Genomic DNA, 14,902 nt, shown 5'->3' on the forward strand with positions numbered 1-14,902 from the left:
TGTGTGTGTGTTCTTGTGTGCATATTTTACTTTTGTTTGTTGTTTGATTTGTGTGTGTTTTGAGTATAAATTTATTTTGTTTGTACATTCTGTTTTTATTTGTTGCTTGTTTTGTGTGTTCATTCATCTGATTTTTTATTTTTGTGTATTCCTTGATGTACGCATGTTTGGTTTTGTGTGTATTTTTTTATATTTATTTATTATTGGGTGTTTTTTAGGGTATTTTTTATCTTGAGTGTAATTATGTTTAATGCTTGTGTGGGTGTTTATTTTTGTCTCCATTTTTATTTTCATAAATTGCTTGTTGTGTAAATTTGTTTTTGTGTGATTTTTCATTTGATGCTCGTTGTATGCATGTTTGTTTTTGTTAATTTCCTGATGAGGGTGTTTATTTTTGTCTGCATTTTTTATTTTCATATGTTGTTTGTTGTATGCACGCTTATTTTTGAGTGAATATTTGTTTGTTGCTTGTTGTATGCATGTTTGTTTTTGTGAGTATTTCTGTTTGTTGCTTGTTGTGTGTGTGTGTGTGTGTGTTATTGCGTGCATATTTCACTTTTGTATGTTGTTTGATTTGTGTGTGTTTTGAGCATATTTTTATTTTGTTTGTACATTCTATTTTTATTTGTTGCTTGTTTTGTGTGTTCATTCATCTGATTTTTTATTTTCGTGTATTCCTTGATGTACGCATGCTTGTTTTTGTGTGTATTTTTTTGTATTTCTTTATTATTGGGTGTTTTTTATGGTATTTTTTTTTTATCTTGAGTGTAATTATGTTTAATGCTTGTTGAGGGTGTTTATTTTTGTCTGCATTTTTTTATATTTTCATATGTTGTTTGTTGTATGTAAGCATATTTTTGTGTGAATTTTTGTTTGTTGCATGTGTGTTTGTTTGTGCGAGTATTTCTGTTTGTTGCTAGTTGTGTGTGTGTTCTTGTGTGCATATTTTACTTTTGTTTGTTGTTTGATTTGTGTGTGTTTTGAGTATATTTTTATTTTGTTTGTACATTCTATTTGTATTTGTTTCTTGTTTTGTGTGAGTCTGTTTTTGGGTGTATTTTTGTTTGTTTTCTGTTGTTTACTATTGTGTGTGTGTTGGGTGTATTTTTATTTTTGTTTGCTGCTTGTTGTTGTGTTTGTTTTAAAAATTAAGCATTTTCTACATGTATATAATGTTGATTATGAATTCAGTACCTTATGAGTATCTGCAGAAATACTAGTTACACCAGGTACTGAAAAGTCAAAAGGTGGTAGCTCAAAACCAGCTTGCGGCATGAATGCTGTTAAAAAACCACCTAAACAGCAATCGACGTGTACAGGAACACCATACCTCCGGCCTAAGGATGCCAAAGCTTCAATATCATCCATAGTTCCATATGGATAATTCGGAACTGACCCTACAATCTATTTTTAAAACATTACATCACAGAAATTATAAAATATTTACGTAATATTACCATGATTGTATTAGAGTTGATAGCTTGTTTTACTTTTTTTATGATAACGCTTGTTGTCAATGGATCTACAGGTATGTAGCAGATTCTAATGCCAAAATAAAAAGCCGCCTTTTCAAAAGCAGGATGCGCAGTACGGGGCAAGATCATTTCTGGATTTGTTATACCGCGTTCTTCCCTTCCATAGTCTCTGAACGCCTTGCAGGCCATGATTATCGACTCCGTACCTCCCGAAGTCATCTGATTTCATTTGATTCAGATATTTTACAAGGCCGAATTTTTTAAGTCGGGTAAATTACCGTTCCGCAGGCTTTACTGCTCCCGTGAAACAGGTCCGTGCTTATGCTGACCACTTCGGATTCCATTTTGTTCACACCGGGGAAAATGTCAGCATGCAGGGGGTTTGTGTACGATGCGAGACCGTATACCTCGGTCAACAGGTTGATCAGCTCGGGCGAAAAATAATATACTGCACCTGATACAAAACCTTTATCCCATCTGTAATGCCCTAGGGAATAATAATAATAATTAAATAAATAACTGTACTTTTAAGAGAAATCAGCTACTACCAAGATCGAGGTTTTTCTTGAGCTCTTCAATGATCTCCTCTTTCGACTTGCCCTTGACTTGGAGCACCCTGTTGTAATTTGTGTGCCCCATCCTTTCCTTGACGTCTTTCTCGAAATCCGATGAGATCTTACTCAATTCCTTGTTTATTTTGTTTGCGACTGCAGGGATCTTGCGGGCCATTCTGAAGAAAAACTTCTTCCCCCTGCTTACAATGCCTAACAGAAAGTTATTTATACTAGTTTTATGCTTTAAGTCAACTGTTAATCTGTATACCTAGTTATTATCGAAAATAAACAAATAAATAGATAGATAGATATAATGATTCAGGGTATGGTATACTGCGCCCTTTAAGAGCTATTGTATCCCCTGTGCTCTGCCTAAAGCACATCGGTGAGTCCTATTTCATCAAGAAACTTGATTAATAGGCCCGGTTTCAGTGGTTGTAGTTCTTCTATGGTCACATTGTACATCCCAAAACACTTCCTCCTGTGGGCTAGTGTAGCTCCGCAGTTTGTTAGTAAGTGTGTTGGTGTCTCTTCTGCTTCCTTGCAGAATCTACATGTGCCGTCTTGGATTATTCCAATTTTCTTTAGATGTCCATTTAATCTACAGTGTCCTGTCAGGAATCCTGTTAGGATTCGCAGTCTGTTCCTGCTTCCTTTGACACATTCTGTGATTTCTTTCTTGCCAAAGTTGGTTAGAAGATTCTTGGATTGTCTATGTCCAATAAGTGAATTCCAAAGTTCGCTCATTTTCTTTTTGTCCTTCTGTCTGAGGTATTCGTTAATAGTGTGTGTTCCTATTCCACAGAAGGGTTCAGGTCCTATTAGCGGTGTGGCAGCCCCTTTTCTTGCCAGGGTGTCCGCTTTCTCGTTGCCTTCTACTCCCATGTGTCCTGGGACCCAGCAGAGGCTGACTTTATTCTGCGAGCCTAATGTATTTAATTTGGTTTTGCAGTTCAGCACCATCCTTGAACTAATGGTATTTGAGCTTAGTGCTTTGATGGCTGCTTGGCTATCTGACATGATAGCTATATCCTTGTTTTTGTATCCTTTATTTAGATTGAATTGGATACATCTTTCAATTGCATCAATTTCAGCTTGGAAGATACTGGTGTGCTTTCCCATGGGTTCTGAGTATTTGGTTCCGGGTCCGAACACTCCTGCCCCCGTACCTTCCTGTGTTCTAGATCCATCTGTGTACCAAAGGATGGTGCTATTTTTGAAAACAAATAAATACAACTGTTTGATTTTTGTCTTTGAGTTTATACAGAGGGTTTCTATTTTCAATACAATCTTTGCAAAATTTTATATTCAACTTAAAACACTGAATAAAATATGGTTGCTTCTGATGCAGGCATCTAGCTATTCTCATGAAGCGTTCTGCTGACTGTTTTAGAGCTTACCCTTACATTACGGACTGTTTGGAGTTGACAACCTATCATGGAAGCCGTTAAATGACGGTTCTGTACTGTGGTAAGAGCAATAAATTATCTTTAGCTGTCGTATATCATGATCAAACACCACAATCGATTGAGACTTCCAGTCGGCCTTAAACCACTACAGACCATCGTGAATGGCAGCAAACATGTCTACATGAATGCATAAGGAATATTATTAGAAATTCCATGTGCAGTAACTGTTTTAAGTTATATTAGGTCTATGAAAAGTACGTTCACAGAGTGTCAATTCAACAAGCAGTTTATGTTGCTGTAAGAAATGGTCTATTTTATACGTTAAGTACCAAGATGGTTGAACCATATACATCTGAGTCATGAGATCAGCAGAATCATACAATTCATCCTTGTCAGTGTATGTCAGTTCATTGGTCGTTAATTCTGCGTTGACAACTTCCTTGGAGCATCAGGCAGTTCTGAAGAAGTTTCCAGACGGGACTTAATGAAATTATCTTTATCTTTTTACTTACTCTCAGGCTGGAAGACGATGTTCCAGACCCAGACTCCGGCGAGAACGGATGTCGCCGTGATAGCTGCCACCTGCCAAGGTTCACGACCCGCGAATCTTGTATTTATGCACTCCTTGATTGCCCTAGGGCCAAGGCTCACCTGGAACTTCATAGCTAAAGCAAAAATAACAATCAACAACTCCGGTTCTACCATGAACTAGTCTTTGTCTGAGGAGTCGAGGTAGATTAACCGAGTGCATCTGATAATCTTATCAGTACTGATAAGAATAACATTTCAAGAGTATATCAAGGCCTGTAATCCAAACTTATTAATATTATAGACGGTTGTTTTTTTTTATCCCGAGGTGATTTTTTTCCTCTGTTCAAATAATTTATATCGAGTGTAATTTCAATTAAAAAAAATTAATCAAAATATTTCAAAAAAATTGATAAGATAAGCGTTATCAACTCCTGGAGGTTTCATACCTTCTAACCCTCCTGTTGTATGTACAAAAACAATGGGATTTTAATTATCTTGATTTTGTTGTTTTTAAAATGGGGAACGGAAAAAGCCAGCCGGCAGGGCTGGAAATCGACGAAAAACCGTTCCTGACGGGCAACTTCTACTCACTACACAACGCGACCTATGGCCAGCCGGAGAGAAGGGTCACAGTGTTCGAAGGCATACTCACAAACAAGGCGAAACACTCAGCCGTGGACAGGTTCGCCAAGGTGATAAATTTATCCAATAGTGTTAAAAAAAATCAATAATAAAGATTTAAACATAAAAAGTAGCTACTTTTGACTTGAGCTTGCAGTCTCATGTCTTGAACCGCTCGCATGTTGACCGTTGTTGGTTGTCAGTTAAGTGCACAGTGAGAATCTCAAGGTGTTTTGGTCTCACTGCACATATATTTACACACAAACCACAATGTACAATTCTATATAAAACACCCCGGATTCCCTTAAGAAGTACAGGAGGAAAGGAACAGGGGAGCCAACAATTGGCGCAAACCCAAGTACCATCTTTATGCCAGGGGTCATGCCTAGTCGCTACTTGGAATTTTGGATCATTGATAAGGATTCCCATGTTTATATTTACAATAACTACTTACTCCATTATTATATTATAATTGATATAAGAAAAGAATAACTACAAACAAGATAGTAATTTTAAAACTTGACAAAAAATTAGAAATAAGACCTCAGTCTTGTTCACCCAGACACCAAAGTTGTGCTCATATTCGTATTCATTTTCATCCTTAAGTACATCCACTGCTATTTACACATTCATAATATTACAATCCTGCATACTTGATATTCCTCTATAACCTGTTACACATATTGTACAACTAACGATGGGGTACTCGATAGTCCTCCAAGGACCCACTCGCGTGAAACATTCATGGTAATAAATACATTAAATTTTAACACAAACTAGGTATACACAGCTATTAGTACTATAGACAGTAGAATAACCCTGTTTCGGGGTGTCGGTAGCCGCAACGGTTTAGACGTTGAAACGGCACTCATCACTGAAAGGTAAAGGTCCTGGGTTCGAATGTAGGGCCGCTGGATTCAAAATTGTAATTCGCTGTAATTACAAAATCAAATTGTAATAATTCGCTGGGGATCCAGCGGCCCTGCATTCGAGCCTGACATACTTACAAATGGGCTTTTAAAAAAAAAAAAAAAAAAAAAAAAAAAACCGGCGCCCTGAGGGTTGATATGACCTCTGCTGTTGCAAACCGTCGTAAATAACCCTGTTTCCTCCAAGAACCAGAAAAAGGGACCCAAATACTCACTGCTGAGCTCAAGCACAATTTTTTAAATTAATTAATTAATTTTAACAAGGATATTTCATCTACAAGGTTATTGAACGTTTGGGATGCTGGTTTTTTTGAAAAAAAAAAAAAAAATTGGCCGTACAATTCCAAAACTGTTGTGGCACGTTAAACTGACACATTATCTCTGGTTTCCAATCAAGAATGTAAGAATTTTTTGATATGTGTTGTTTTTTAATTAGAGGTTGTAATTTATTATTGTTCAGGAGAGAAGATTTATCATCAGTATCGATGAATTGCAATTGTTGTTAAAAATAGGAATAGTGTAGTAATATATTTTTGGTTTTAGAATATCATGGTACACAGACACCCGAACATCCTGAAATACGTGGCGTCTTGGAGTGTAGGCGATAAATTCCACCTGGCCACCGAGGAGGTGAAGCCTTTGCAGCACGTAATCGACGAACAGACGCCGTTGCAGATCTGTGTCGGCCTGCACAGCGTACTCAAGGCGATTCAATTCCTACATGAAAAGGTGATTGCTCTCGGGAAAAAGCAAAGTTTAAATTTATTTTAAAAAAAATATATACATATTTGCAGGCCTGCTCGTCGCACAATAATATTTCACAGTCGGCCATTTATGTCACACCAGACGGACAGTGGAGGCTTGGAGGAATGGAGTATTTGTGCAGGTATAGTTTTTATATTTAAAAAAAAGTTCTAATAGTATTTATGTATTTTTTTTAATTTTTTGATTTTTATATTTAAGGTTTACCGAATTAAATTATAAATTTTTAAATGAGGCTAAAGAAGGGAGATACGACAGTGGTATTTACCCAGGAGGGACAAAAGTGCCTAATCCCCCTTCGGTAATTGACAGGTACGCATTTGGCGTACTCGTGGAAGAAGTCCTTACATCAAGAATATACGGTAATTTTTAGTATAAAATAATTTTTAAATTAAGAGAACAATTATACCTTTTTTGCTAGTAATAGATTATAGTTGACGACTGGTTTTCTTGTTACTATCTTTTCCCATTAGATTTTAGATAAAATTGAACAAAGGCTGTTGTTATGTAATTATTACTATGTCAACAAATGAAATATGAATTAAGAATGGGAAAGGTTCAACAAAACTTTTTGTTGAAACAACCGACAATTTTTGAATGGCTGATTATTTAGATATCGTGAGATGAGGTCTGGTGTGATGTGAGCTTAGAAAAATATTTTCTTTATCAAATTCACTAGTTTCATGGTCCGCTTGACCAATTAATATTTTGCAATTAATTACGGTTTTTAGTTGAGATAAAAAAAGTCAATGGCACGAGCGGGATTCGAACTCATGATCTTTGGCTAGATACGCCGCTGCTCTACCACTTGAGCTCTCGTGACTTCGATCCACTCAGACACTAACTTCCCATCTCAACCCCACATTTTTTTAATTTTCCCTCCTTTTTGCCATTTTTAAGTCACGATAGCTCAAGTGGTAGAGTAGTGGTGTATCTAGCCAAAGGTCGTGGGTTCGAATCCTGCTCGTGATGCTGACTTTTTTTTAATCTCAACTAAAAACTTTATTTAATTTTCATTATCGTTCCCAGTTTCAATCTTTACTGAAATCATCTTCAGGGCCTGGGATTTATAAACAATGTTTATAATATTAATTAACTATTCACATAAAAAAAATTATATAATAAAGTGACTTTTAAAAAGGCTGTTATAAATCAATATTTTTTATTTAAACAAAAACAATAAATGTTCGTGGTTTATTTTTTGGACAAGTATTTGTGAAGCTTTTGTACCAGGCTTGTGACTATCTGTAAAAGTAGGGTTATTACGAATAAAAGGACTATGACTGCGATCGCGGTCGACTTGCAGCAGTCCTGTTCCCCTTTTGCCAGCAAGAAAACTATAAAAGATGCCAGCGATAGGCAGCACGTGGCTTTGAAGCCGGGAAATATCGACTCCTTCTGAGAATGCTGAGTCTGCTCCGGGTAGTACGAGACGAACGTGGTTTCGTGGTCGATAGGTGTCATTTCACGGCTCGGGGTGTTCCTGATCTGAACCGGGTTGACGTTTTTCTGCCTCGGCCCGGCCTCCTCGGCATTGTCTAACTTGACACACGACCTTTTGGTCCTCCTGACAGGTGGCCTTCTCTCACTCGGTTCTCCCATGGGTATACCTTGTATTATATCGTTTAAAAACCTCAAGGAAATTTTATTTTAATCATCTGTCATTGTTAATTTATGGGAAAAAAATCACATGAACTTTTTATTACCATTTTCAGGATTACCATGTGTGTTATTTATTCAATGCCTGATTAAAATAAATAAAATTAAATGCTAAGATAGAAAAGCTTATCTTAATCATAATGTCTGGGGCAATATTACTTATAATGTACAGAAATAATTCATTTCCTTTGCCTACAAGATATTTTGGTTCACAAGACCAAAAATCAACAATTGTTTTTTTGGACAAAATGCATTTGTTAGAAGTACAGGAAGACTGTAAGATAATTTCCTATAAAATATTAACAAATAAATTTTTTAGGGATAAATGGTATAAATTACAATATTTTAGAATATTATTGAATATATGTAGAACTTCAGATCATTGTTTATCATTATTGATGATAAAAAATTGGGTACCCCAGAATCCAGATCCTCACTCATGACAAACTCGCCCCCATTTTTCTGAACTGACCCCTGACCCTGTAAATACAGAACGCTTTTAGTTCTTCCTTATCCTCAAACCTATGGAATTCCCTTCCTTTCTCTATCAAGTCCCACGCCTTTCCAGTTAGAAGAAATCTCTTTAATTTTTTCTTTACAATTTGATCACGTATATGCCGGATTCTCTGATAGTCATACGAGGTGAAGGCAAAGCATGTTTGGAACTGCATAGAAGCCCTGGAGTCAGCAATATTAATGACCTGACACTGGTATTACATTTTTTTCCTTCTTCTTGGGAAAAAAAATTAATAAAGCTTAAATAGTGGCGGGATGAACCGAGAAGAGAAACGCGAGAAGCAGAAAGCAATTCGCGGCCTGCAAGATCCTGATCGGGAGAGCACTGGGTCCGAGATTGAAAAAAAAAAAAAAAAAAAAAAAAAAAAAAAAAAAAGTAAGTAGAGTCAGTTCGATATAGACGTTCCGAGGAAGAGGTGGACTCCGCGAGGAAAGAAAATATTCTTTAAAAAAGTGTATGTGTTTGTGTGGCTTGTGATCCTAGTCGTGCTGATCGAAGAGTTCCTACGAAGAGAAAGTGAAGAGTGATCCCGTGAGTTGGTTCATTTCCAATTTCTTGTCAGGCCTGATAATTCCGGACTAGAAACATCTAAACAGCTATAAGTTTCGGCCTTTTGTTAGCTTTTAATTACAAAGAATTTGTCTATGTACTTGTAAATAGAATAATTGTGATTAGCATTCATTTTTTTTAATCGTAGTTTTGAACTCTAACTAAGCTAAATACCTTAAGATATCTTGCTTGTGTTAACGAATTAACTCGGATAGAAGAACTTCATCATTTAGCTCCCATCATAACCCTGGGTGGAAGCACCATCAGAAAGAAGAGAGCCAGAAGCGCTACATCGGTCGTCTGGGGTCTGACACGGAAACCATATCTGTACTTCCTTTTCCCTTTCTTTCTATTGTTCTACTCTTCTTTTCCTTTTTTTCCCCCTGGTTTCGGTATTTTTCCTTCTCCAAAAATACCGTGGCGCTCAACATAACACCTTTAAATAAACTTTCACCTCCTCACCGACCATCACTTGTCTCTCCCTTCAACATGTTCCCCCCCTTCTCAACTGAGCTACTGCCAACGTACTTGCAGCCACAGTAAGGAAGCTGTAACACTGGCATGGTTCCCTGGGCATTCAGGGCATGGAGGCAACGAAACGTTTGACGTTTGCCAAAGAGGTATCCAACACGGACTCCCTAGGTCTTGAATGCTACTGTGGCTTAGCATCCTGTGTCAAAAGAGGATACATCTTAAAATGGATCCTTAATGAGTCCAAAACCTGGTGGAACAATACTACATGAGGCATGTTTAGGATTCATACAAGGGCCATATGCAAAACATGAAGGAATAACTAACGAAGGCAACTACAACCGAATCAGAATTCTGGTCAGATTCCTGACAGGGCACTGCCATCTAAGAAAGCACATGCACTGGATAGTACAAACAGAAAAAACACTGCAGATACTGGCAGGAAGAAGACACCGCTAAATATTTGTGAAGATCTATCTAGGTGCAGGTTCTTGCAACTATGACAGGAAAAGCCACAAGCAAGATCCTACACTAAGGAGCTGCTTGCATGGAGGCTGATTAACAACTTGAAGCTGGCCAGTGAGTTATAAAAAAACAGGGGAGCACAATAGATCTTCTCAAGTCGAGGTGCAGAAGGCCTTGTGGCCTCTCTTTTATCCCTTTACTTATCTCTTATAAACCTTTTTTTTCCTCATCCATCATTCTTTGTACCGTTTGTATATTTCCAAAGTTTAAATTCCATTTTAGACAGCGTACCAGGCTCATCGGACTTTCTACAATTGGCGAAATGTCAGCTGCAGTCGCCCATACCAGAAAATTGCCCTTCGCTTGAAACCCTGATGAAACACCCGTTTTTCAACCACGAGTTCATCGCGATACACAATTTCCTCATCGAGCTGCCGTTGAAGACAGAAGTTGAAAAACAACTTTTTTTTAGGTAAATTTTAAGAATTTTGGACTGTTTAAATATTTAAAAAATAAAATTAAATAATTATTGTAGGGAGTTGACGTTGAAATTGGGTGAATTCAGTGAAGAAGTAGTCGCTGGACAGTTAGGAGCGCTGTTACTATCGAGGATAGTTCTTCTTGACTCGACAGCGCAGAAGTTCCTTTTGTCACAAATTTTAATTCCAAAATTAAGTAAGTCAGACAGAAAAAAAAAAAAAAAAAAAAAATCACGGAATAAAATTTGTTCGAATTTCAGGCGGAGACTCTGCGAATTTATTTTCGGAGAATGTATTCAAGAAGTACATCGTGCCAAAGTTAATGTCAATATTTTGCGTGAGGGATATTCAAGTCCGCCTCACGCTTTTATCTCATTTCAAATCGTTTTGTTCTATGTTCACTCCCATCCAGCTCCACACGCATATTTTGCCAGAGGTAGCGGATTTAAAAAATAATATTTGTGTCTCTCTCTCTGTGTCGTTTATTTTTCCATTCTTTATATACCAATTGTTCAATTAGCTTTTAGTCGGTATAAAAGATACGAACGACGACCTTGTATCAGCAACGCTCAGAGCCCTTTCAGATCTCGTACCAATACTTGGCGCCGCAACCGTTATCGGTGGAAAGAGGGCGAGGCACTTTTCAGACGGCCGTCCAAAAGTGAGAAAACTTTTTTTTCCAATAAAAAATTGTTTTACAATATTAACTGAATTTTTTTTAGGTTCATCCTTTAAAGGGTATCAAGAAGAAGACCGTTCGGAGCACCGAGGTTGAAAATTCAGGTTGGTCCTAGTCGAAAAATTTCCGCCTTAATAAACAAATACAATTTATAAATATTCATAAATTAAATTTTTTTTATTGTGTACTGAAACTAAATTGATAAAATAGTGAAAAAATTGACCAATTGAAATATAGAATTTTTTCTGTGCCTGTGCATCGTGATCTTAACAGTAGAAATCTTTGTACTTGACTATGTATATCATAGTATGTTAAATAAAAATATTTTAATATGTTCTAATCTTTTGGGGCGTCAGTAGCCACAATGATTTAGGCGGTGATTCGGCGCTAATCACTGTAAGATAAAGGTCCCAGGTTCGAATCCAGGGGTCTTGCATTCAAACCCGACATACAAATGGGCCTTTTTATTTTATTCTCCCAAAAACACCAGTGCCCCGAGGGTTCATATAATCTCGTAAAAAAAATTTTTTTGTTCAAACTCAACGATTTAACATCAAGCCAAACAACTATTTAATCGTAGACGATTAAACTTAAATCACTGTAAATTGTAATTGATCATTGATGATCATACTGTATGAAGTTAATGTTGGTCTCTGTACCACTTCAACTGTTGTCTAAGTTTAAATTTTAGTTTGCTCATTTCTGACCATTTTGATCTGCCTGGTCTCACTTCGTTTGTAATTTTGGCTATTGGTCCTGTGGATTTTGTACAAATAATATTAAACACACACCAACGATTGAAAAAAGAGGCAAAAATTATCAAACAAGTTTACTTTCAAGGAGAAATTTTTTTTATAAGCAATTTTTTATAAACAAATCTTTCATGGTAAATGTTTATATTTTTATTTCTCTTTTTGTAATTTTTCCAGGTGAAGATATGTTTTTATGCGAAAGGCCTTCTCCGGATGGGGGAGAAGCGCCTTCTTCTCAGCCACTCTCTGAGGATGAAGTCGAGCAGTGGGATTCTTGGGATCCATCTCCTGTTCTCGAACCCGTAAAATTACCTTTATTAAAAAGAATTTACTATTTTTTTTCTTTAAATTTGATTTTTCTGTTGTTTTACCTAGGTTGAAATTGTACCGACAATAGAAATAGAGATAATACCCGAGACGGTACAGTTGAAAACGCCAGATTTGCCAAGCGAAAAGGAAAAGGATGACGGGGAAGTCAAAAAGCGACCTTCTTTGCAACAAGAAGAAGTTGATTTCTTCCACGACATGGTGCCCGTCATATCTAAAACTCAGATCATACAGATCACGGAAGTTCAGCCAGAAGCCGAGCCGGAAAAGACGAACAGGCTTTCTTACGTGGCAGACGAGGAGTGTACTGGCGAAGGATGGGGGGATGACGGCCTCGAATGGGCGGAAGTAAGCGACCCGTCTGATGCCGAAGCCAAACCCGATTCATAAACATCTCAACTAATTGTACATAATTTCAAGGAAAAACATTTTTATTTACAAAATATTGCATTAAATTAAAAGAAAAAACAAATTGTCTTAATGAATGCAATTATATAAGAAATGCGACCCTGTGATAATCATCCAAAAACTTTCATTAACGCTATTAAAATACACCTGAGCGTTCTTTGGGTCCAGAAATTTACTGTTTGAAACTGTGATTTTATCATTTCAATAATTACAAAAAATAACAAGAACACTTTTTAAACCCTTAAGATTAAAAAGCAATATAATTAACAAAAAAAAAGTCTGTAAAATATTTATTATCAAAAACCTATGGTTATGCATTTAAATTTAGTTTAAAACAAAAACAAAGAATTAGTTTAGTTTCTTTCAAATCAGCGTCTGTATGCTGATCTGTAAACACCATAAACAATCTGTGATTAGGCATATGGCAAAAGAAAAAAAAACCTAAATCAATTTATCTTTTTTTTTTGTTTATTCTACTAAGGTTAAATGAGTGATACGTTGTTGGAAAGTGAAGTATGCTGTGATCGCGTATGTGGTACAAGGTGCATTCCATTTTTTTTAAAAGTTATTTCATAAACAGCAGTGTTTAAAATCCTATTTTGCATTTAAAAAATAGGTTTAAAGTAAATGTTTTTAGTGTTTGTATAATATTTATACCATAACATCAGTTTGTTCGCAAAAGTTGATCAAGTGGCAATATTATTTTTTGCTCAACTCTGAACATTTAATTTAAATATATAAAGAATTTTATTGTAAATTTATTCTGGTGAAATATAGTTAATTAATAATAAAAAATAAAAAATAATTTTGATCGTTGTACTTGTATATCCTGAAATAGCTGAAGAATTATTACTATTTATTTTTATGATTTAATGACTGTATTTTTTACTTGACAGACTGACTCACTGAAGATGGCGAAATTCCTAAAAGCATCTGACTAATCTAGAAAGCATAGAAGGATCAAAACAGGTTAACCCCCCTGCTGGAGATCTCTTGAATTATTAATAATTATCAAATTGTTTTTAATAAAAATTTAAACTTTGTTTTGAAAAAAAAAAAAATTTTAGAAAATAAAAATTTATTTTGTAAAAAAAGTATTTACATATTTACAATTATCTTAACATACAGAGTTTAAGATTTTTTTATTAGGAAAGACATGAACAGCCATGTCGTTGAAAACGTCCAAAAATTGAAATGTGTTTTTGACTTCTATGATTTCTGCATGTTCAAATGAATTGACTAGGTACGGGAATTCATTTTTCAAGGAGCGAGACGGTGTTGATTCGACTATTGACGCCAGGTTATTACCTGCGATGATGCAGTTGGCCAGGCTCTCGCCCCAGTTGGCGAGGAGGATGTTGTTGAACAGCTCGCGAGGGCAGTGCGGCAAGAAGAACAGCGTAGACTTCGTTGCTTTTCTCTTTCCCATTTCATTCCTCGGTATAAGTTCGGACCTCATCTCCTCCAGGATTTTCTTTTCAGGCTCCGTAAACACGGGGTCGAATACGAGGAGGGGGCAAGCGTAAAACTCGCTCAGCTCTACGGCCATGGCGTACTGGTAACGGGCGTTGGGTGATTTTGAAAAGTTTCCGAGACCATAGCAGACGATCTCTTCCACCTTCGGCGAGTCAAGATTGACAAGGCCTTCATCAATCGACTTGACAAAACTGAAAAACTGAAGAGAATCCACCATCATGCCTTTTACTTCCAAAAACTTCCTAGATTGACAAAATATAAAAACTTTTTGATTATTTAGTTCTAAAAAAAAAAAAAATCAAGCATCAAGAATTCTGTTTTGTTTTAAAGTTGAATCCGCAAAACTTATCGGTGGTGGTGTGAGAGTTGAACCGACACTGAGTCCGTTTATTGAAAGTTATGTTAGTCAAATGTGTTTCGGCTTTGTGCCCATCAGTGAGGAAGTTCCTCACACGACAAAACCAAAGGGTGATACCAGTCCCAGAACCGGTCCAACATATTTTAACAAAATATTACAAAAACATGCCACTAAACCTTTTATGCATCTGACATGATTTTATCAATGAATAATTACTTTTTGACTCGTTCCAGGTACAAAGGGGATTCTTCATCAAACTGTTCATAATTCTTCTTTTTCTTTTTCTTCACCAGTTTAAAACCGTCCTCCTCCATTTCACACCACTGAGATCTTCCTGCGACCATGGTTTAATTAATATTTGTTAAATTTGAAAGATTATTTATTTACTTAAATTACTACTTGTTAGGATGTTTTGAGTTGAAGACTCCCTAAGTTTACTGATAACGTCCATTAATCGAAACTTTATCAGTTGAAAATCGAT

The 14,902-nt window shown here is 36.3% G+C and overlaps 3 protein-coding genes across 7 annotated transcripts in view; 1 reads left to right on the plus strand and 2 right to left on the minus strand.

Moving 5' to 3' along the window:
• Positions 1–6,772, minus strand: part of LOC106667581 (sphingosine-1-phosphate lyase) — an 8,314-nt gene extending 1,542 nt beyond the window's left edge. The window contains exons 1-6 of one of the 3 annotated variants that reach the window (XM_014395617.2): positions 6,691–6,772; positions 3,951–4,103; positions 2,024–2,239; positions 1,754–1,962; positions 1,458–1,694; positions 1,195–1,404 (exon numbers count right to left, since the gene is read on the minus strand). In XM_014395617.2, the coding sequence (XP_014251103.1) occupies positions 1,195–1,404; positions 1,458–1,694; positions 1,754–1,962; positions 2,024–2,239; positions 3,951–4,101 (1,023 nt within the window). In that variant the 5' untranslated portion in view covers positions 4,102–4,103; positions 6,691–6,772. Of the gene's footprint in view, positions 1–1,194; positions 1,405–1,457; positions 1,695–1,753; positions 1,963–2,023; positions 2,240–3,950; positions 4,247–6,690 lie in introns of those variants that run through there. The other 2 variants (XM_014395618.2, XM_014395616.2) reach the window with 2 other exon arrangements.
• On the plus strand, positions 4,356–13,351 carry LOC106667580 (protein-associating with the carboxyl-terminal domain of ezrin). Its single transcript, XM_014395615.2, has 11 exons — positions 4,356–4,661; positions 6,063–6,248; positions 6,314–6,405; positions 6,483–6,643; positions 10,225–10,414; positions 10,478–10,617; positions 10,682–10,857; positions 10,942–11,082; positions 11,144–11,204; positions 12,030–12,154; positions 12,228–13,351. The coding sequence occupies exons 1-11, from the start codon at positions 4,485–4,487 to the stop codon at positions 12,567–12,569; spliced, it is 1,791 nt and encodes a 596-aa protein (XP_014251101.1). The 5' UTR covers positions 4,356–4,484; the 3' UTR covers positions 12,570–13,351.
• A 339-nt stretch (positions 13,352–13,690) lies between these two features.
• LOC106667485 (SRR1-like protein) lies at positions 13,691–14,888 on the minus strand. 3 transcript variants are annotated; one of them, XM_024229298.1, is made up of 3 exons: positions 14,821–14,888; positions 14,638–14,755; positions 13,691–14,305 (listed from the first exon to the last, which is right to left on the minus strand). In XM_024229298.1, the coding sequence occupies exons 1-3, from the start codon at positions 14,870–14,872 to the stop codon at positions 13,705–13,707; spliced, it is 771 nt and encodes a 256-aa protein (XP_024085066.1). In that variant the 5' UTR covers positions 14,873–14,888; the 3' UTR covers positions 13,691–13,704. The 3 variants fall into 3 exon arrangements, with proteins under 3 accessions (XP_024085066.1, XP_014250930.1, XP_024085065.1); XM_014395444.2 differs by having other exon boundaries at positions 14,818–14,887; XM_024229297.1 differs by having other exon boundaries at positions 14,809–14,887.
• Between the last annotated feature and the right edge of the window lie 14 nt (positions 14,889–14,902).

Source organism: Cimex lectularius, unplaced genomic scaffold (genome assembly GCF_000648675.2).
Source record: "Cimex lectularius strain Harlan isolate CLEC.00 unplaced genomic scaffold, Clec_2.1 scaffold315, whole genome shotgun sequence".
Lineage (NCBI taxonomy): Eukaryota > Metazoa > Arthropoda > Insecta > Hemiptera > Cimicidae > Cimex > Cimex lectularius.

Bases quoted from the DNA above. Each gene is read 5' to 3' on its own strand.
- LOC106667485 (XM_024229297.1), bottom strand. From the start codon at position 14,872: ATGGACGTTATCAGTAAACTTAGGGAGTCTTCAACTCAAAACATCCTA. The intron at 14,756-14,808 runs GTAAATAAATAA...CCATGGTCGCAG, and splicing joins CCTAACAAGTAGTAATTTAA to GAAGATCTCAGTGGTGTGAA. The intron at 14,306-14,637 runs GTAATTATTCAT...TTGTCAATCTAG, and splicing joins TACCTGGAACGAGTCAAAAA to GAAGTTTTTGGAAGTAAAAG.
- LOC106667580 (XM_014395615.2), top strand. From the start codon at position 4,485: ATGGGGAACGGAAAAAGCCAGCCGGCAGGGCTGGAAATCGACGAAAAA. The intron at 10,858-10,941 runs GTAGCGGATTTA...TTGTTCAATTAG, and splicing joins ACACGCATATTTTGCCAGAG to CTTTTAGTCGGTATAAAAGA. The intron at 11,205-12,029 runs GTTGGTCCTAGT...TAATTTTTCCAG, and splicing joins CACCGAGGTTGAAAATTCAG to GTGAAGATATGTTTTTATGC.